This window comes from Choloepus didactylus, chromosome 22 (genome assembly GCF_015220235.1).
Source record: "Choloepus didactylus isolate mChoDid1 chromosome 22, mChoDid1.pri, whole genome shotgun sequence".
In the NCBI taxonomy this organism is placed as follows: domain Eukaryota; kingdom Metazoa; phylum Chordata; class Mammalia; order Pilosa; family Megalonychidae; genus Choloepus; species Choloepus didactylus.
This window is the reverse complement of record NC_051328.1, coordinates 36,913,214-36,935,200: the sequence shown is the minus strand read 5'-3', so window position 1 is coordinate 36,935,200 and position 21,987 is coordinate 36,913,214. Positions and strand designations below refer to the sequence as shown.

Genomic DNA, 21,987 nt, shown 5'->3' with positions numbered 1-21,987 from the left:
TCGTTAACGACCCTGGCATACAAATGAAACCTCTCGGGCTGGGAAGCTGCCAGCCCCTGCGGTGTCTCTCACAGCGAGTCCCTGCGTCAGGGGTGGAGGGTCCACCGGGCGTTGCCATGGTGAAGGCGGTGACATCAGAGAAGCCAGCAAGAGGGGAGAGGGAGGTAGTACAGGCAAGCGGAGACCGGCACATTCCAGGACACCCAGCGCCCTCTGAAAGACTCATCTGGCAGCAGGTGAGGAGTGGAGAAGGAGTGTGTTGGGAAAGGGACCTAAAAATAAGCCCCTTGCAAGACAGCGCCTCAGTCTGGCGTCACTGCACCGAGACCTCCGCTCAGCTCGCCGTGGAGTTCTCTAGGAACTGGCCCTCGCCGTGCCAGCTGCCTGGCAGAGAGGAGGCAAATCACAGCCGTCATTTCCGAGCACACAGTGCATGCAACCGCACAGAGGCCGGCACTGAGCTCCCTGCCTCCCGGGTGGGGAAACGGACGTGCCCAGAGCCCAAGTTACCAGCCACGGTCATTGAGCTCATGCACAGCTGAGCTGGCCAACGCCAAAGCTCATGCTTTCCCCGTGCTGGGTTGGCTTGGAAAAATGAGCAGCCCGTGGACAGAAGCTGGTTTTGTCAGCCGGCAGGACAGCTGAGGCCACTGGTCACTTGAATGGAGCATCTGGCCCAGGGGAAGAGGCACCCTGCTTCTCCTTCTGGGAGATGGACACTCTTTGCCCCCGGGAGCGGGAGCCAGCTTGGGCTGGGTGGGTTCTGGCACAGGCCAAGGAAGGAGCTTTGAAGCTGAAGGCCTGTGTGACCTCAGGCAAGTCACTAAGCCTCTCTGGGCCTCTTCCAACACAGGTAAAATAGGAATGATAAAAGCAATTAACAGGTGGTTATGAAGATAAAAAGAAAAGAGTACATGGGAAGTGTCTAACACAGTGCCCAGCACAGAGAAAGTTCTGGAAGCCACTCTGCATGCAGTTGTTGGTTGCCCTTAGATCCCTGTTCTGTAAGGGGTTTGTTGTGTGCTCACCCTGACCGTGACATCTCTTTGAAGGGATTAAAGAAGCTGGTGGCTTTTCTGCGCCTTGTAGTACCCCTGCTACATGTCATAGGTGACGTAGCCACTATACAATTAACTGTGTGATGTTGGGCACTTAGTGTCTCTGCCCGACAGCTGCCTCATCTGTAAAATGGGTTGATAATAAGGAGCACCAACCCCTCCCAGAGCACTTGTGAGACTGGCTGAGACAAGGTATGTCAAGCTCTTGGCTCGGGTCAGGAGCAGACATGTCACAGTTGTGGCTGTCGTTTCATCATCGCCGTTTTAGCCCGGACATTCCCCAGGCTGGTGCGGTCAGGAATGCCCCAGCTGAACCCCGATTCTCGGCAGAGAAGGCAGCTCCCGGGGGGTTTCCGAACACGTACCATGCTGGCGAACAGCTCCCCGTCGTCGTCACAGGCCACCCCGCCGGGGCTGTAGAGCTGGAACCAGCCATCTTTGCCAGCCCGCACACTCAGCAGGCACGAGTGGACCTGCCGGCAGAGGACAGACACGTCTGTCAGCCCCATACAGACCGGGGCAGGGACCCAGGCTCTGCACGCGTGGCTGGCGAAGGCCCAGGCTGGCCCGCGGCTAAGAGTCCTGTGCATCTTTGGCCTGGCCATCCCCAGACGTCTTTAAATAACAGCAAGAGCAAACATCCTTTTGAGAAATGCCTCATCAATTCCACAGAAGACATTCTGGTGTTTACAGTCTCCTAAAGTCTGGCCATTCACTGTCAGCGAACTGGGGTGCTTGGTGGGGACCTGACTTGGTCAGTGGCCCCCAGGAAAGCAAGTCCGTGGCCAACTCAGGCTCGAGAAGAGGTTCAGAAGCCCCCCTTTCTCCCACACCATAATCCGGGAGGGGCACTTCCCTTTTCCCAAAAAGTGCAGCCCTCCCTGTGGCCCTCAAGCTCTCCAATTGTGCACACGTGTGTGTGTGTGTGTGTGTGTGTGTGTGCGTGTGTGCACATGCGTATTTGGGAGGAATTCTGCATCCACATCCCCCCAGCTGCAGAGAGCGAACAAAAGGCTTTGTTTTCTGCCCTCCTCCGTGCTCAGAAGAAAGCAGACGTGCCTGATGGTATCCCTCGGGAATGAAGGGCCATGGCTGCCAAGAGCCTGTCACTCAGATCATAGCCCCACACGGAGGAAAACAGAAAACGCAGGCAGCCAGGCTTTCGTTTTGCCCTCAGAGCTGGAAGGACATCTAAGTGTTAACTTACTGACTTCAAAGAAATAATGAATCAAGAGTTTGAAACTCTATTTAGCAAATAGAGCAAAAAATTCCTAAGAAAACAACTTTAGGCTTCCTTTACAAGGGAGAAAGTAGGATGGGAGAGAGAAGAGAGGAGGAGTGTGGTGGGAAAGGGGGGAAAGAGAGAAAGAAACAGGAAAGAAAAGGAAAGAAAGAGGCGAGACAGGAGAGGCAGTGAAGGTAGACAGAGCGGAGGTGGCGGGGGGGCGAGGGGCAGGCAGGGGGTCCTCCCAGGGGCCCCTTTCTTTCCTGGAGGCATCCCCAACGCCAGCCGATAGCGGGAAACGTCCCTTCCAGCAACTGGCTCTGCCTCTGCGCTCTGGGAGGCTGCTGGTAGCACTTTTCTTTCCCACTTCAAAGCTTCTGTTTGAAATAAAGGCTCTCTTTCCTGGACAACCCTGAGAAATCTGCCGACGCACAGCCAGGAGTGACTGAGGTCTAAGAGAGCCCGAGGCAGCCATGGGGGTCTGACCATTTAAAGGCTCGCTCCCCATGGGTTTGGCTTTCCCCCATGGTGTCTGCGGGTTACTTTGGGGATGAGGGTTCAGAATCATGGTGTGCTCGGGCTCATCCTTCTAGGGCTGTGTTCTCCATTGTGGGGTAAAGACCACCATGTGGGAACCGGCTGCAATGCTGGTTCAGAACGCAGACTCTCAGCACTGCCAGACCCACTGAATGATAATCTCTGAGGGGTGCAGTGAAGCAAGCTCCCCAAGGAGTTAAGTTTGAGAACACTGCTCTCGGGTGTCCAGACTTTAAAGTGTGAAAAACTGTGGGCTCTGGGTCCTGGAGCCCTGCGGGGTTGGAGCCGGGGCAGGGCCTTTTCCAGGCCCCGGTGAAGCCTCACAGCCCAACTTCAGTCCATGAAGCCAAAACCAACCGGTTCAGCATCACCTCCTCCAAGAAGCCCCCCTGGATGCCTCCAGCGTGAGCTCCCTTCCTCCCCTGCCCTCTTCTCCTCTGCTCTGCTGTGAAAATGTGCTCAGGCCTGTCCCCACCTGGGAGCCATGTCCCCTTTCCACAGACACAGATGTGGGCCATAAACTGCTCAAGGGCAGAGCTGGTGCCTTGGCATCTCTGTAGCCCTGGCCCAGCCCAGGGCTGGTCACAAGCACAGGTCAGGGGTGCCCAACTTTCTGGGTTTGAATCCTGATCCTGCCACACACCACTTGCATGACCTTGGAGATGTAGCTTAACTTCAGTTTTCTCAACTCGAAACGGAAGGTCATCGTGCCACCTAATGGAGCTAATAGCACCAGCGCATATGGTGTTATGAAGATAAAATGAGAAAGCGCAGGGGCCTGACACTCTGTAGGCACTGGCGTTATTACAGTATTGACCAACGGAAGGAGGAGGGCTATGGGGGTGAGTTCCTGGCCCACTAGAAGTCTGTGCTCACATGCTCGGCTCTGGGGTGCAGTGTACCCGCCCACCGAGAGAGAGAGCGTGGCCCCAGGCAGGGTGTCGGCCAGCAGGCCCAGGAAGGGAAAGCCCAGCTCGGAAATCAGAAACAGGTTTCCCTCTCAGTCCACCACTCCCCAGAGAGGCCCGAACGCCGGCCCCAAGCCAGTTGGGAGCCCCAGGCTGGCCACCCGCACATTGGGCCTTTGCACCATCCAGGAACTGCCCGCTGGCGGGAAACCAGTTCTGGTCAGCGGAGCGAACAGTAGAACGCTGATGTTGGAAGCCAGGCCCGGCCCTCGGGCAGGGGCTCTGTTTATGCACAAGGCAAGGGGCCTTCGCAAGCGGCCCTGAGCGCCCGTGAGCTGCAGGGGGCCCTGACGGACCACAGCATCTGTGGGGGAGGAGGGGGCCTCACCTCCTGCCGTGGGTCTTCGGCGAACCTCTGAATCACGTACTTCAGCTCCCTGAAAGACACGAGGTGGGAGGTCAGTCCCAGGATCCTGGGTGGACGGGGTGGGCTGCGGGGATGGGTGGGAGGAGGGGGCAGTGCAGAGAAGACGCGGGGCCGGGGAGCCCGCTGGGTGCCCCGCTTTCCCCAGGAAGCAGGAGGGCATCCAACAAAGCCGGGACCCTTTCGTCCTCCAGAATGCTCAGGACCCAGAGAACGTTCCGAAAGGAGGGCTGGCCCTTGCGGGGTGGCCTCATGCAGAGGGTGTTTGTGCCAGAAAAAGGTAACAGGGGCACTGCCCAAACACTCACTTGGTGAACTTCTCGTGCGCGAGAGCCCTGTAAGGAAAACAAAGGTGAGACTGCAGTGAGCTGGGCCATTTTGGAAAGGCCCCATGTTCCAAACTTGCCCTCCTGGGTCGCCCTGCCTCTATGTCTGATTTGAAGGCTGAAGGGGAAGTTGAGAACGAGACGCTGACATTTTGTCCCTACTTGAAACTACGGACGGGTGACAGTGACAGGAACAAGGCCAGGCCCCCGCGTGCCCCCGACGGCCTGGTCCTCGTCTATGGGCAGCGCAGGCCGGACCCAAGCGTGGCCATGTGTGCCTGCGGGCGGCACCAGGGACAGGAGTGTTCCCTAATTGCTCCTTGGGGACAGAGCGGCCCTGCTAATTGCCGCCGTGCATCAGGAAGGCAATTAGGGGCCATGCCTCCGCGCGAATTGCGTCATGGCTCTCTCCCCAGCGTCCCCGGGCCTGCAGGGACAGCGGCCGCAGCCAATTGCATGGCTGCTCTGTGGAGATGGCAGCAGGGCCTCGGGAGTCGAATTTCTCTGGTCTCCAGTCCTGGGGGCCCATGGGGCGGGCCAGGCCGGCAAATGGGGCAATTACCGGGTTAATGTCTCCCCTGGAGGGGCGCATTTCATAAACACGGGCTGGCTAATGGGGTCCCCGGGGAGCCCCGGCCACCTCCCGGCATGCCTCCTTCAATTCACCAAAACAGAGGCTGGCAGGCATTTCAGGGCCTGGCGATTTAGACAAAGCCTGCCCCTCGGGCCATTATCCACCAGACTATTTTCCTGTGATAAATTCGATATTGGGATAAGGGCCAGCGAGAGTGAGGCGGAGGGTCCATTTCTGGCCAAATCCGCCATACAGCCTGAGAGCTCTCGGCACGGTGGCGTGCGGCGCAGAAAGCAGGTCCACGGGCATTAACTCCGATTTTCACCACTGCCCTCTGAGACGGGCAAGGCAGGTATTACTGGTCTCCTATGAGTTACGATAAAAACCAACTTTACTGCGGGCAGGGCCCTGTGGGAAGGGCCGTGGGCATCCCTGTCTGCCTGGATCCCGCTAATGGCCCAATGAGGTGGGTTTCCAGAGGGGCCGGGAGGTGGCCAAGCCAGGACCCACCTCCCCATCTGCGGGCTCTCAGTCCATGGTCCCCCCTTTGACACGGGGTGTCCCACTGAAGGCCTGCTCTCCCCTGCCAAGGACTCAGCAAGCGGCTGAGACTTTCCCCACAGGCCGGAAAGTTCCAGAGGCATGCACTTACTCTTTGGGGAATGGAATGGGTTGGAGCAAGCTGGCCAGGGATGGCCTCCAGTCATCGTAGTCCGACCTGGATGGAGAGAGCAGGAGACAGTCAGGATGGGTTTGGACCGGAGGAGCTTCCCAAGGCCCCGGCGCAGACGCGACAAAAGGCGGAGCCGGCGAGAAAGGCTGCCCCTGTGCACGCGGGAGGACAAGGCATCCAGTTTGTGACGCAGCCACGAGACACAAGATGAAACCTGCCCAGGGACTCCCTTGTGGCGATGGAAGGGGACCAGCCGGCTTGCACCCCAGGGTTCCCTACCGCCTCCCACCTGACGTCGGTCTGACGGCGGCATTATGTGTTTCCTGTCCTGAACTATCAGGGTGCGCGGTGGCCTACCACGCCACCGTCACCTTCCACGGACCAGCAGGAGTGCGAGAACTATAGACTGACTCATAAAAATAACAGGTGCTGTTTCTTTGGAGTTGGGGTCAGCTCTCCTGATTCACCGGATGCTTCTATTCCTGCTTCCGGACACGGGGATGATGATAACAACCGAGAGGCTAATACTGATGACAATCATAATGGAAGGTAATAGCAACCACAATTTCATCAACTCTTTCTACAAGCACTGCATTTTGCGAAACGGTTTAATACCTCGGTTTGTTTATTCTTCATGACATTGCAGAGAAGCAAACGTGATCAGCCTCATTTAACACACGGGGAAACCGAGGCTCAGGGAGGGTGAATAACCTGGTGAAGCCTCCCTTGCTAGGGAGTGGCTCACGAGGACTCCCAACCACGGCTCCCATCTGCCCTGCCAGACAGCAGCTGAGGCCCTGGCAAAGTAAAACCCCGGCTCAGGCAAGGCAGGAGGACAAAACCCCAACAAGGGCCAGGGAAGCCAGCACTTCCCTCGACAGCGCTGCCAGGCCAGGCTGTGCACCGAGCTGGGCTTCTTTCACATCCTTAACCCGTCCACAGCTGGCCGTACCCTCAGGGTGCATGGACGGAGGCCGGCAGAGGGAAGTTACCCACCCAGAGTCACCGCACAGTGGGGAAGGGGCAGGTGGGATGCGGCACCTGTCGTCTCAGGCTCTGCTGTGCCACGGTCCCACCTCTGCCCCAGGCTGAGACAGGCAAGCGTGTGCCAGGCCCAGTCCACCAGGGAACAGAATCGAGCACACGGATGAGGACGGCAGTTGCCACGTCCCAATAACTGACTCTGCACGCCAAGTTCTCCACCTGCCTCGGCTCAGGGGATATCCACCAGCCCCTGGACGCACCCATTTTACAGCGGAGGACCACAGAGCTGTGCCCACCCCCTATGCCGGACCACAGATGACACTGGGGACGCTTCCCAGGCCTGGGATGTCACGGGCCTCACACGGTCTCTGCAGAGCCTCAGGGCCACCTCCTGCCCTTGCCCGCAGGTGCAGCTTTGGCCTGTCAGGGCCCACACCTGGAAGCCAGCTGAGGCTTGAGAACTGAGAGTCTGCCCGTCGGACACTCACAGAGGCCCACGCTGATGCCTTGTGATTCACCGGACGCTTCTATTCCTGCTTCTGGACAGCCCCATGAGATGGGAGGGACGACCCCCGTTCACAGAGGACGAAAACAAAGGCTCAGAGAGGCTTTGGGATTCGCCCAAGTCACCAGCTGGGAGAGTCAAGGTTTGATCTCAGGGCCTCAGCCCATGAGCCGAGCCTTCCCCGTCGCCCTCCAGAGCAACCCAGAACGACTCGGCACCTGCCCCGACCGCCTTGTGACGAGTCCCTCCAACCCCGGCTGCCCGGTCCCGCTGGCTTCGGGGACTCGGCCCCACCCGAGCTGGGAAACCGTCCCCAGGAGCGCCCGACCACACACACCGTGCCTCGTACCCAGCCTGGGGGGCAGGGCTGAATCCCATCTCCAGAACCCCCGTGTTGGACACTGGGCCTGGTAGATGGTTGGCTCTCAGGAAAGGACTGCTCAACTGCGGGCCCGGTGCACATCGGGACTCAGCCAGAGCCATGGGGGGGGCATCGGACAAGCTTCTGTCCAGTGGCTGCAGCTGGACCCCCAGGGACACCTGGTACTGCCCCAAGACCAGCCTCTGCAGACGGACGGACCCCGTGACTCCTGAAGATGTAGAATTCAGTGATTCTCAAGACTTACTTTCATTGTCACCACCCCCATCCCCATGAAAAATGTTTACATTTTTTATTTTGAAATACTTACAAACTTACAGGACAGTTACAAAAATAATACAAACCCCATAAAGAGAACCCCAGCAGACCCCCCCACCCACCCTGTTACTTAAATTTCCCCTCTCCCTAAACAGAAACCCTACACCCATTATGCATTAACTCTGCATTCCCCCTGCCCCCAGCCCCGACAACCTGTACTCTAATTTCTTCTCTATGAACCTGCATATTTTCTGATATTTCTTTGTGGTTAACATGGGGCTTAAATTGAACATCCTAAATCTATGACAATCTTGTTTGCTTTAACACCAACTTAGCTTCAATTGTATATGCAAACTATGGCCCCATACCCCTCTGGACCCCCACTATCACAAATTGCATGTTTATACATTATGAGTCCAAATTCACTGATGTATCATTACATATTATTCATTTGCCTTCTAGATCCTGTCACACATAAAAAGTGAAGTTACACCCCAGAATACAGTAGCACTGCATTTATATTTACCCCTGTTGCTATCCTCCCTGGAGATCATTATTCCTTCATGAAGATTCCTTCACCCTACTGTCTACTGTCCTTTAAACCTGTAGAACTCTGTTAACCATCTCTTGTAGGGCCAGTTTAATGGTGATGAAGTCCCTCAGCTTTTATCTGGGAATGTCTTAATCTCTCCCTTCTTTTTGAAAGACAGTTTTGCTGGATATACTGTTCTTGGGTGGCAGTTTCTTTGCTTTCAGCACTTTAAATATGTCATCTACTCCCTTCTTGCTTCCGTGGTTTCTGATGAGAAGTCGGCACTTAAGCTTATTGAGCCTCCCTTGTGTGTGACCCCGTTGCTTCTCTCCTGCGGCTTTCAGAACTCTTGCTTTACCTTTGCCTTTGACAATTTGATTACAACATCCCATGGCATGGGTCCATTGGGGTTTATCCTGTTTGGAGTTCATTGAGCGTCTTGGATGTGTATAGTCACGTGTTTTGTTGAATTTGGGAAGTTTCCAGCCACTGCTTCTTTGAATATTGCCTTTGCCCTTTTCTCTCTTTCTCCTCCTTCTGGGACTCCCACAATGCATGTATTGGTACACACGATGGTGTCCCACAGGTTCCCCAGGCTGCTTTGCTTGTCTTCATTCTTCCTTCTGCTTGTTTTAAAGGTTCCCAGGCAGCTCAAAGCAAACACCATGAAATGGGTCAGGTTAAGCAATGGTTTTGAGGTGGGGAAAAATGTCCAATCCAGGTTTCATTGAGGCGATGCCTTCTCCCTGAAGACCGGCTGCTGGCGATCCTTGGCTCCTTTGTCAGATGGCAAGGCCCAGGGTACTGTCTGCTGGTCTCTCCCTTCTCTTCCGGGTTTTGCTGATTTCAGCTTCTTGCTTCTGTGGCTTTCTCTTTCTCTTTCTGAATTTCATTCTCCTATAAAGGCCTCCAGTAATAGGATTAAGACTCTTCCTAATTGAGGTGGGTCACAGCTTAACTGAAGGAGCCTCACACACCCACAGGAACGTGTTAGGTTTAAGAACATGTTTTTCTGGGGCACATACAGCATCAAACCACCAGGCTGCTCCTCAGATTGGATGATTTCCATTGTCCTATCTTCAAGTTCACTGATTCTTTCTTCTGCCAGCTCCACTCTGCCACTGAACTCCTCTAGGGAATTTTTAATTTCTGTTACTGTGGTCTTCAGCTCTATTTGGTTCCTTTTCATCATTTCCATCTTTCTATTGTTATTCTCTTTGAATTCATCTATTGTTTTCCTGATTTCCTTTAGCTCTTTGTTCATGTTTTCCTTTAGCTCTTTGAGTCTAATTAGGACCATTTAAAAAAAGCCTTTGTCTGGTATGTGCCAGGTCTGCTGCTCCTCACTGATGGTTTCTAATGCTTTCATCATCTTCTTTGCCTGGACCATCGCTTCCTGTTTCTTTGTACATTTTGTAATCTTTACTTCAAACCTGGACATTTTGGTATTTTACTATGTTACTGCTGGAATTTAGACTCTGAGGCATTTGCTCTTTAAGTTGTATCCAGGTAGTGTTATGACAGAGCTTTCCCTGAATGCCAGGAGCTAACAACAACAATAACAAAAAAGATGGAAAAAAAGAAAACATCTTTTCCGGTCCTTCCCGACTGTGTGAGGGCTGGCCTTCAGGGTTTTGGGAATAGCTCCAGGCACAGAAGCCTCTGGTCCTTTCCGCATGCTTCATCTTGGGCATGCACATGTGGCCCTCGGAAACCCTCTGTTTCCACAGATACAATCGTCTCCTCTTCCCTAGGAAACCGTTTCTTCACAGTCCTGGCATGGCACTATCGGTCCTACAGCCAGCAATCCCTTGTCCCGGGCAGCACGACTTGACTACTCTCCCACAGCCTTCTGCGGAGAGCTCTGTGAGCCGCCTCTCCACTCAGGACAGGATGTGGGACGATGAGTCCCTCCAGCCATCCCTGGACAGGCCGGGCCGGACGTACATGCTCCCAGCATGTGCGTGACGGTCGTTCTGCTCCTCCAGAACCGGGTCCAGGGATGCCAGCAGGGCACCACAAGATCCACTGCTTTTAAGTGGCCTTTTTCTTTAGTCAGTGCTCTCCCCATCATGGCAGTCCTCTAAGTGTTTTCTGGAGCTTGGGAAAGATGCTTCTGCCAGCTCTTGCTGGTTGTTCAAAGCTTCTGTGGGGTAGGGCCGAACGCCTCACTCCGCCATCTTGACAGGCGCCTGCCAATAAAGCTCCCCCATAAATTTTAAAACCACAGATATTCTGTCTACCTGTTTACGTGCTATTCATATGTCCACACTTCATACATAAGCACACAAAAATTGTATCGCCCCAAGAGCCAATGTTCACCCCATTGCGGCTGCGAGGTTTAGAAAGCCCCTGTGTGAGGACTTCCCCCTCCCTACCTCCTCCCAACAAACCCACGAGAAAGTGGAGACTTCAGAATCCAGACCATGCCTGGAAGGACTCATGGGAAAGACTCAAATGCAGACACAGAGAAAGAAAGCCCCAGAAGAGCCTGGGGCCCGAGGTAAGTTTCACCAGCAACACAGGAAACCGAGGCTGTGAGTGCTCAGGGCCCGTCCGAGGTCAGGCCCTTGGGACGCACAGACGAGGGCCAAAGCCAGGTCACCGACCCAGGGCCCAAGGTTGGGACGCTCACGCTGGATGCTGCCACTGGTGCCCCCAGCAGCGAAAGCAGAGGCCCATCGGACCCAAGCCGGGACACGGAGGCTCCCCCGTGGCTTTGCGCCTGCACACTTCTTTCTGGGGGCTCGGCTATTTTTGTAGTGCAGGTGGGAGGCTGGGCCAGGTGACGGGACAGGAGCCTGGGTGAAGCCTGAGGCTTGGCTTCTTGTTGGCTCCATCTTGGTGGCTCATGTGGAACCAAGACGGGACTCAGAGGCAGAGAGGAAGAGGCCAACTGGCCTCCTTCCCCCCTTGGCCAGGCCCAGCTCAGCCTCTGGCACCCCCTACAAATACTGGTTCCTGTCTGGGGTAAACAGTGGGAGCGCTGGCCAGAGGCTGGGGGGTCGGGCGCACATCCTCTTGTGGGTGCCTCTCTCTGACAGGCCAGCAGCACGCCTCCCACGAGCACTCAGGGAGCAGCGCCTGCCTCAGGCTGGGGGGCCCTTCTCCCCTCGGACCAGGCAGGCCGGGCGTGGGAGGCCTAGGACCCACCTAGGAAGGGGGAGGTGGCCAGGCCTTTCCCGAGCTCGGAGAAAGGGAGCAGGTATGGGAGGAGCTGGATATGGCCCGTGGGCCTCCAACGAGCCTCAGGTCCAAGCACCCCACACGGAACTCTCACGATAGTGTTGCAGAGGAGAAACTGAGGCCCAGAGAGGTGAAGACACCTGCCGACGGTCACAGAGCTGACGAGGGGAGAAGCTGGCCCTAAACCCAGATCTCCCTACCTGCAGCAAGCTGGGGGGTAGGTGAAGGTGGACACAGGAAATGGGGATGGGGGCAGTTCCCGGGAATTGGGCAGCCTCCTGGGCCAGACAGACACGACGCATGCTTCTCTTGACTTTCGCAAGCTGTACCGCGACCACCTGGCTCTGCAGATGCGCCTGCACTGGAGCCCAAAGCTGACTTCCTTCCAGGCACACCATCTCCTGATTCCTGGGACATCCTGTGAGGCTGGGGGGGACGTGGCCTGGCTCGACGGGAAGGACAGGGCAGGGGCAGCCTCCCCAGCACAAGGCAGAAGCCCCGAGCCACAGCTGAGAGGCCGTGATGCACAGGCCCGAATCTGGCCAAGCGGGTGAGCCTCCATGAAGCCAGAAACTCCAGCACCCAGCTCAGGACCCACAAGCCCCCAGCCCCATCACTGCAGGGGACCGTGCCCACCTGAATCCCCTCTCTTGGCACGCAGTGGGGATGGCTGCCAGATCTGGGTCTGAGCAGACTTCACAAAGGGGCTCCTGGGGGCGTGGGGTGAGCCAAGGGCGGAGGGAGGCCTGGGAGAGGCAGCGGGAAGTCCACTAGTGGCCGCGGGGAGGCCACCGAATGTCCCCTTGATGCTCAGAGAGGCACAGGATGGGGCAGGTGTGCCCACGGCACACACTCCATTCCCCTTCGTTCCTGCTGGGCACGGACCGTGAGAAATGTCTACTCCCGCAGAAGACAAGCCAGAGGCCCAGGGATTAGAATCCAGGGTGAGAAACGGGTGGCCGGGATCCCCGAGGCCAGGGGACTGTGGGCTAACCCCCTCCCTGGCTGCACCTGGGCCTCCACCGTCAGAGGCCTTCCAGGGCTGCGGATCTGCCGGCCTCAAATGCCCCCGAGGGCTCGGCGGTGCCAGAGAGTGGCCTCGTGCCTCAGAAATCCACATTTTAGGGTTTCCTAAGTGGAAAAAACATTCCAAGCTTAATTATATAATATAGACATAGGAAGTCTAAATATGATTTATCTGCTAATAAATACATAAATTTATATTTTATAAACGATTATATTTGCTAATAATAAAATAGAAGTATATAAAAATAAATACATAAACGTGGTGTCTTGGAGAAACGCACCCCAGGAAAACGTGTTCTTAATCTTAATCCACTCCTGTGGGCAGGAACCCTTGCAAACAGGACCTTCTGGTGAGGGGGTCACTTCGGTCAAGGTGAGGCCCACCTGAACGGGCTGGGTCGGAACCCCATTACTGGAGGCCTCGTAGAGAAAGCCCAGAGAGAGAAGCCACGGGGAGCAGTGGACACTGGACGAGAACGGAACCCAGGACAGAAAAGAAGGTGCCACCATGTGCACTGCCACGTGATGGGAAGGCCGAGGCCAGGGACCGCCGGCAGCTGCCCCGAACGGCACGGTCTTCCGGGAGAAAGCATCGCCTCACCAATGCCTCGGTTTTGGACTTCTCATAGCCTCAAAATTGAGAGCCAATGAAGTCCCGTTGTCCAAGCCAACCCACCGCATGGTATCTGCTTTAGCAGCTGAGAAACGGAAACAAGGAAAAGCGACTTGTCCTGCCGGGCAGGTATCCCCTGACCCCTGTCAGGCCAGAGCTGGTGACGGTGATGAGAAGGACACTTGTCCTCAGGAGATGCCTGCTGACCACAGGCGCTGGGACGGACACTCGGCACCAATCCATTTAACTCTCAAAGCAGCCCTGGGGACAAGACGTGCTGAAAGGGATCATTATCCTTATTCTACAAATGGGGAAACTGAGGCTCAGTAACTTGTCCAAATTCGGACAGCCAGTTAAACGATGGGGATGGGGTCTGGGCTCGGATCTGGGTAGCTGCAGTGAAATGGAGGTGCTTCCCCCACACTCCCTCCCCGGCACCCCAGACTCTGAGTGGGGCTTGGCAGTGGGCAAGAGGGGACAGGAGAGGCCCCATTCCACCCCTCACCAGACACTGCAGCCAAGTTCCCAGACCCTGTCCTGAACCCAACACAGCCTCCACCTTCCCTCTCCATCTCTCAGCTGTTCCTGTAGGACGCGGTTTCTGACAAATCCCCGCCCTGGCCTCCTTAAGTCTCTTCTCCGTGGTGCTGGGGCATCTGGTGGGGGAGGCCTTCCTGAGCAGGACGTTCTGTGCTGGACAGGGGCTTCCCCTCCCCGGCCCCACCCTCTCCATCCCAGGATGCCTCCCAGCCACTGGGACCTCCCTGAAACCGAGGGCATCCTCCCGGCTGAGGGCAAGCCCATCAGGGCCTCTGATGATGGGGAGTTTGCAACGAGAAAAACAGGCAGCCGGACGTCGCCTGATCGGAAAGGAGTGGACTGTCTCTGATGGCCACTCTCTCTCTCTCATTCCTGGACAGAGGAGAGTCACGCTGCTATGGCCTGGGGTGGGCCAGCAGTTTTCCGTGCACTGTCCTGTCCAAACTTCTCAACAACCCAACCAGGTGGCAAAGCTGTTCTGCAGGCAATGCTCGGATTCGGAGGGACGTGGGCAGGCCTGCGTGGCATGAATCACGGGACCTCAGCATTTAGACCAAGGAGGGCAGGTGTGCAATAAACGATGATTAAAAAAATGAATAAATGGACAAACAAATGCGTGGATCACACATGACAGCCCAGCAGGAAAACAGCTGGACTCCAAACCACTCTCGACTCCCAGCCTGCTCTGGCTGCTCCTGGGTTTCGGCACAGCCCCGGCTGGGGCCTCACGGTGAGGTTTTTTTTCAGCATCAACATGGCCTGGGCTTGGGCTAGTTTCCCTTTTCAGGGGTCCCCGGGGAATTTCCGGCAGCCCACTTTTCAAAGGTGTTGAATTCTAACAGTGCACGGGTCCCCCTGGGAAGAGGAGTAACGGCTGAGGGGCCATGCCCTCCGGAGCCCGCCGGCAGTGGGGTGGCCTGCACCGACTCCCTCCCCGGGACCAGCAGCCCCCTCTCCAATGGGCCAAAGCTTCCTTAGCCCCACACGACACCCTCTAACACCAAATCACCTTTTTTTTTTTCAATCGCTTACACAACTCTCATTGTGTAATGCTTTGGTATTTCTATGACTGCTAAGAGCAGCTCACTCTTATAAGAAGCAGACACTGAGCCACCACTGAACAGGTGTACGTCCCTGAACTCGCAGAGGAGGCTTTGGAGGATGGTGCTCATTTTACAGACGAGGAAACTGAGGCCCAAGAACCCAAGGACGTGGCCCAGCGTTACCGAGCAGTCCCAAGCCTGTACTCCTTCCGTTTGCAGCTGCTTGCTTCTTGCAACCCAAGTGTGCACTGAATGCGGCATTATCCCCCCACCCAAAGTGCTATTATTAAGCCTAATATTAATAATATTATTAAATATTATATTAATATAATACTAATTACTTAATATTTTATGTTTTATAATATTTTAAATAATACTACATTATTCATTAATATAATATTATTAAACCTGGATGTCCTAATGCTCAATGACATCTTAGAACAGAGGAAAGAGCCATAATCATCAGTTGCAGAGACTCCTGCTTGCCAGTGGCCGCAGGGTGAAGGGGACTGCTCCGTGCTGGGGGCTCTCGGCCATCCCCACCGTCCTCACTCTAATGCCCCCCGGCCCCTCGGATTACCCACCCTGCAGTTGGGGAGGGGAGGCTCAGAGATGACTACGAACTCATCCAAGATCACGTGCTAACACGTGGCCTACGTGGGACTCGAACCCAGGACTGCCCAGCTCCAAATCTGCTTTTCCCAGCGTGTCGTACCCTGGAGCCTTTTGAGCTGCTGGGGTTGTTTGGCTCCAATGTGTTTGAGGCCCTCTGGCAACTACAGCCTCCAGCAGGGCCAGAGAAGGAAAGCTGCTGGGAACATCAAGTCATCAGGGAGCAGGCGCTGGCCTGGCTTGTGTTCCGGGTCCCCCGAGTACAGGAGGCCTCTGGGTGCGTGAACCCAGCTTTGTGGAGACCCCGGGCCGGGGCGTGTTGCTGCCTTAGCAGGAAAACCACTCAGCCCCCCACCATGGGCGGACCCACCAGAAACCCCTCCCAGGCCCCGCTGCAGCCCTGGGCCCCCAGCCCCGACCCCCAGCCGCATCGAGTGGGCAGCCACCCACACCTGGCAGCCAGGCCCCACGAGCAGGCAGGAGGTCTGCAAGCAAATCAGGAAGAACAGAGCCCTCATTCGTGAGTGTGTTTATGAGGAAGAAGAAAAAAAATGTGTGCCAGCTGCATGACGAAACTCAATCCTGGGTGCTTACAGAGAAACACGAGTCAGCACCCGAAGGCAGAGGGCCTGGGAGTCGTTCGCGGTGTCCGTGGAACACACCGGAGCTGGGCGGCCACGGGGAGGGGGCACAGGCATCTCCAGCATGGCGAGCCCCCGTTCCAACCAGAGCAGGAGCCCCAGAACCTCGAGAGGGGGCCCACAGGTGACCTGACTCTCGGGGGGGGACAAGTGGAGGCTCACCCCCACCTCAAAGACACTCCGAGGCCACGACTTCCCTCGAGGATGCTTGCTGAGACGGGATTGGATTCCCTTCGGCTGTGGGCTCACTGATTGCTCTTGGGGCCCCTCCCCAGCCCCTCTGCTGCTGGAACTCGGGGTGAGGCTGTCCTGACCCACTGGGGAGGCCCACCCTCTCCTCTCTGGGGCGGAAGCCAGGCCTGGGTGGGGAAGGCCTTGGGGCTGGCCACTGGCAAGGGAAGGCGGGTAGGGACGCTGCCTCCCAGTTTTCCTTTTGAATCACTAGAAACCACTGTGAAACCATGTGTGCGACTGTGTGCACTGTGTGGGGGGGACCATGAATGTGCTCGTGTTTGCGTGTGCATGTGTGTACGCACGCATATGTCCGTGTGCATGGGCCCGTGTGCACCCACGTGTGTGCAGGTGTGTGCTCCACGTGCATGTGTGCCTGTGTGAGCGTGTGTGTGTATGCGTGTCTGTGTGCATCCACGTCCACGCACGCACATGTGCTCGCCTTCACGGACACTGCGAGCCTTGCTTTCCGAGCACACGGGCCATCCCTAGGCACCTTGCAGCCCGTTCCACCTGCTCACCAGGCAGCTGGGGGACACCCTCACCCCTCCTGCCAGCAGTGTGATCTTGACTGAGGATGGACAGGCGCTGCACAGTCAACAGACAATAACACAGGGGCTCAGTGACACCCCAACATGGATGGACACCGGGAGCTTCCAAGTGGGCCCCCTCAGACTTACTGCAGCCACCAACCCCTTGGCCCCTCTGAAGAGTCCAGTACCGTCACCAACAGCCTCTGGAAATGCAAACTTCCGGAGTCAGGGTCTCCTGAGAGTGGGGCAGAGCCCGATTCTGAAGGAAAGGGTTTGTGGGAGGAAGAGGAGGACTCTGCTGGGGTCCCCCAGACCCGAGCTGCTCCGTGGGCCTGCAGAGGGCTCAGCTCATGGGAGGAGGGTGGGGCCAGGGATCCCCAAAACAGACCCAGGCCCCAGGAGCAACTCAAGTTTGGGGCAGGTCTGAGGGGGGAGAGGTAGTGACAGATGGAGCTGGAAAGACCCTTGGGGGTCAAGGACTGAGGATGCCCCCGACCCATTCTAGAGTCATGCACCTGAGGCCCAGAGAGAGGCAGGCACGGGTCCAAGGCCACCCCAGCTCAGACACAGCCCCGCCCAGGGCAGGCCCAAGGCTCCTCCGCAGACCTACGCGGACCCCCGGTCCTGCCTCCACCTGCCTTCCCCACCAGAGAGCTCCACCAGGGCAAGGCAGGGGTTCAATGGACCTGGGAACATTCCAGAAGGGCCATTTTCCAAATCCTTCCCTCCACACACTCAGACACTCACAACACAGGTGCACAAACAACCACACAGACACCAGGTACATGGGCACAAACACGCTTTCCACACACACACACAACAAACCCACCAACGAACACTTCCATACACACCTGCACACGTGACCCGCCACACAGACACATGCAGGCACCACACACTGAACACACATGCACGGTCTCACATGCCAAGCACACACAAGCTTACATGGACCACACAACACAAAACAACACTCACACAGCAGCTCATGAGCATACGTGCACACGTATGCAGAGAAACACGCACACACACACTCCAACTCCTGGGCACAGATGCTGAGACACACTTATACACTCAGAGCCATTCAAGCACAAAACCTGCACAAGTGCCCACAGTCACACATGTGCACTTAGCCACACACACACACACAGGGACACAAGGCACATGATAGCTCCTGGGAAAGAAATCTATCCATCCACCCCCACACAGGTTCACATCCAACTCCTACATGTGTACGTGTGCACACAAACACATACACACATTGACACTTATACACACAAAGACATTCACATGGGTGAACGCAAAGATGAACTCAGAACAAACTTACACTGCTACACAAGTATAGACACATTCACACACACTTGCAGATGTATATGCTCACACACACGTACACACGTCTACCCGTGCATGCAGCCTACACACATGCAGTCACTCAAGCAGGCATGTCTATGCATCACCATATGTGTACCCTGCCAGGTGCACACAGACTCACACTCATGCACATCACACACTCAGAGACACACACACACCCAGAGCCACTTGAGCACATACCCAGAACGTGTACCCTCAAACACTGTGCACACGGGAGCTTGTACCCCCCACACTAAACCTCAGTACACATGTGAACTTGACCCTGCCAATGCGTGCCTGTGTAATCACACTCACAGCACTTGGGGGTTCACCCCTGCACCAGCGTACGCTCACACACATCCAAAGAGGGCACGTGCGCCCACACTCACCCACACCCACCTTTGCACACCTCCAACCATGCAACCCCGAGGCACCGGCCGTGGGAGCCAGGCGCCCCTGCCGGGAGAGGGGCACTCACAGCAGCTTGAGGATGTCCACGTAGCAGCCGAGCGTGCGGTCGGCCTGTGGGCCCAGCTCGATGCTCAGGCTGCTGCAGGCCGGGCTGACCATGAGGCAGTCGATGAGGTTGGGCTCGCTGTCGCTGCCTGCGCTGGCCGCCAGAGCCGGCTTGGCCGTGCCGGTGCGCTCCAGCTCCACGTGGATCTCGCTGGAGGCCACCACTGCGGACTTGAGGCGCGCCTCGGACAGCGTGGCCTCCTGGGACACCAGGTCCGGGCTGGGGTGCAGAAGGCGCAGAGGTAAGGTGGGCTTGCGGTCGCATGGCTGCTGGCAGCCGTTCCGGATCTCCTTCAGGCTGGGGGAGTTATCACGGCTGCGGGAAGAGGCAGAAGAGGCCACATGAGGATGAGCCAGCCCCGGCCACCAGTGTGGCCCCAACGGCCACGAGCTGCTATCTCCCCGGATCCCCACGACCCTACAAGGTGGTACTTCTACTAGACCACCCTACGAATGAGGGGCTGAGGCTCAGAGCCCCCCATAAGAAGCAGTGGAGCCAGCGTTCAAACCCAGCCTGTCTCTAAAGCCCTGGCTGCCGTCCCCACACGTAACAGGTGCTTGGTAAATGAATGAATGAGAGTGTTTGCCTCGGTGCGATACGGAGGAGGCTCTCGGCACTCAGCTTCACCAAGAGGCCTTCCTGGTCACCTTCCAGCACTCCCCTGAGGCCTACTGGGCACTGTGCCTTCTGGTTACTTCTAAAAGTCCCACCACCTCCTCCATGCCATGATTTCCTCCCAGGTAAGGCCCCACCGCTCCCCAGCCAGGTGAGAAAGCTCAGCATCTCCCCCTGCCTGGGAAGCCACTTCAACAGGATCCCAGGCCCCAGAATCCTAGCCCGGCCCCTGGAGCCTGCAGGTTCCCCCATACTGCACCCTCCTGGTCAAGTCCAGTTTCAGCATCTCCAACTCTCCAAAGGGACGAGGTTTGTACAAGGTGTTCACAGGTGAGAGCCGAGAGAAAAGGGCTCTGTGGTGTAATTACTGTCAAATGTGTTTTGGAACCGCTGGACTAGAAACAACCAAATTCGGTCCTTACAGCAGGACTTATCAGAACCTTGCACCTGGTTAAAGCCCCGCTTCTCACTGAGGGCTTCCCTGTGTCTCCAGTTCTCTGGAATCATGGCTAATGGACGACGACACCCCACTGGGCTGCAGCTGGGGGAGCCTCTGGGCCATCTGTGCTGAGGGCAATTATTCAGATGGGCTCAGATGGTTCTGAAAGGTAAGATTATCGACCCCCTGCCACAGGGGAGGGAAGGACCTTCCCCCGGGTTGATGACCCACCCCCCCAATCACATCGCCCAAGCGGAGGGGCTGCAACTGAAATCAGGGCTCTCTCTGCCAAACCTGAGCTCTTCCAAGACCCTGTAAAGGCCTGCTTGGGACCCCCCCCTGCCCCGGCCGGGAAGTCTACCGCATTTCTTCTAACTGCCGCCCCCACCGTTCCTGCCCCATGCTGCTCCTGAACCACAGCCTCCGACCCTTGCTGGACATCAGCCTCCCCGGGCACCCCCAAACACCCCAAACTGGCCAACTAGATCAGGGTCTCCAGGATGGGGAGCAGGCATCAGTGATTTTGAAATCTCCCCAGTTGTGTGGCCAAGGCTGCCAGCTGCGGCTCTAAGAAGCACCAGGGATGAAAACCAGTTGCTCTTCCATGCCCCTGAGGGTGCCAGGCGTGTGTGCCCTGCACCTCCAAAGAGGTGTGCCGCTCTGCCCACATGGAGACTGGCTCCCACTGCCGGCCCCGGGGCAGCTGTGTGCCCGAAACACAGTGAGGGTCTGCATTCGTCCAGCACACGCGATGGGCCCTGAATAAAGCCACTTTCAACCGTCCTGGGGAAAATGCCAATCCATCGGCTGAAGTCAGAGACGTCCATGGGGAACGGAAAATTGTGTGTGGTCTGCGGGGGATGGGGGTCTAACTCTCTTGACTGGCTCGGATCTAACTGGCTCCCCAAACCCTCGGCCCTCCATTTCCCTTTGTTTGCCTCTGCTGCGCTGCAGGAATGGATTTTCAAGGCTGTTTGGCTCAGACCAGTGATTTTCCAGAGAGCCACACTAACCTGGGTCAAGCTGCCCTGCGTGGAAGGACAGCGTGTCCCCACCACAAGCACGGGGGGTGGTCCCCGCGGGACATCACAAGGCTTTATCTCGAGAGGACCAGCCCACAGGGCCTAATGGGCCTGAACCAACCAAACAGGCTGCTGGAGCTGTGGCCCTGGGGTTCCTTCCCGGAGGAAGGAGAGCTCTGGCTGGAACCCGAGCTCACGTGGGCCCCAAGCAGGAGACGGTGGGCCCCTCTCTCCCTCCCCAGCCTCCAGCCCGGGCACCTGCTACGGTGGGAATCGGGTCCCCCAAAAGACACACTCGAGTCCTAATCTCCGGTCCCACGCAGGTCCTCATTTGGAAGTGGGGTCTCTGAAGATGTGATTAATTTAGAGGTCAAACTGGAGCAGAGAGGACCCCAAGGTGACCGGGTCCTCACGAGAAGAGGGAAATTTGGACACTCGCAGGGGAGAGGCCACGTGATGACAGAGGCAGAGCTCGGTGGGTCATGCTGCCACTGGCTGAGGGACGCCAAGGACGGACAGCCAGCACCAGAAGCCAGAAGAGGGAGGAAGGGGCCCCCAACAGGCTCTAGAGGGAGCAGGGCCCTGCGGACACCTTGATTTTGGGCTTCTAGGCTCCAGAAATGTGAGACAATAAATTCCATTGCTTTAAGTTCCTCAGTCTGTGGTACTTTGTTGCCAGAGTGTCCTGGGACAGCAGGTGCCTAACTGCCCCCTCCCCAACAGCCATGCCCGTCCCCTCCCCAGTCCACCCCCCAGGCAGCAGCCAAAGCTGCTTGGAAAACTGAAACTTCATCACGCCCTTCCTCTCCTTAAAACCCATCCACAAGTCTCCGATGCTCTTAGAATAAAAACTGTGGTTTAAGCCTGGGTCTGGCCCCCCTCCATGAAGCACAGTCCGCGGACGGGCAGCCTCTGCAGGGCTGGCGGGTTGTTGGAAATGCGGAGCACCAGGCCCCACCCAGGCCCCACCCAGGCCTCCTGAAGGCACATCTGGGTTTGTGGCTCAGGCACAGGAAGGTCCAGGAGGCCTGGCCCTGCCTTCCTCTCCAGCATCACCTTTCCCTCCTCTTTCCCTCGCTCTGCTCCAGTCATGCTCCAGTCCCTCCAGCTCAGCTAGAGTCACCTGCAGGTTTGTTAAGCATGCAGATACCTGGGCCCTGGCCTGGAAATGCTGTGCCCAGGAATCTGCATTTTAAAGAGTCAGGCCCGGTGATTCCAAAGCAGGTGTTCAAGGACGATAGA

At 56.8% G+C, this 21,987-nt stretch overlaps 1 protein-coding gene across 3 annotated transcripts in view; it reads right to left on the bottom strand.

The window, feature by feature from the left end:
• Window positions 1-21,987, bottom strand: part of LOC119519003 (c-Maf inducing protein) — a 232,059-nt gene that overhangs the window by 9,306 nt on the left and 200,766 nt on the right. For all 3 annotated transcript variants that reach the window (XM_037816469.1, XM_037816470.1, XM_037816471.1), the window contains 5 exons: window positions 18,631-18,984; window positions 5,705-5,770; window positions 4,461-4,487; window positions 4,117-4,165; window positions 1,424-1,531 (listed from right to left, as the gene is read on the bottom strand). In XM_037816469.1, coding sequence (XP_037672397.1) covers window positions 1,424-1,531; window positions 4,117-4,165; window positions 4,461-4,487; window positions 5,705-5,770; window positions 18,631-18,984 — 604 coding nt within the window. The remainder of the gene's footprint in view (window positions 1-1,423; window positions 1,532-4,116; window positions 4,166-4,460; window positions 4,488-5,704; window positions 5,771-18,630; window positions 18,985-21,987) is intronic.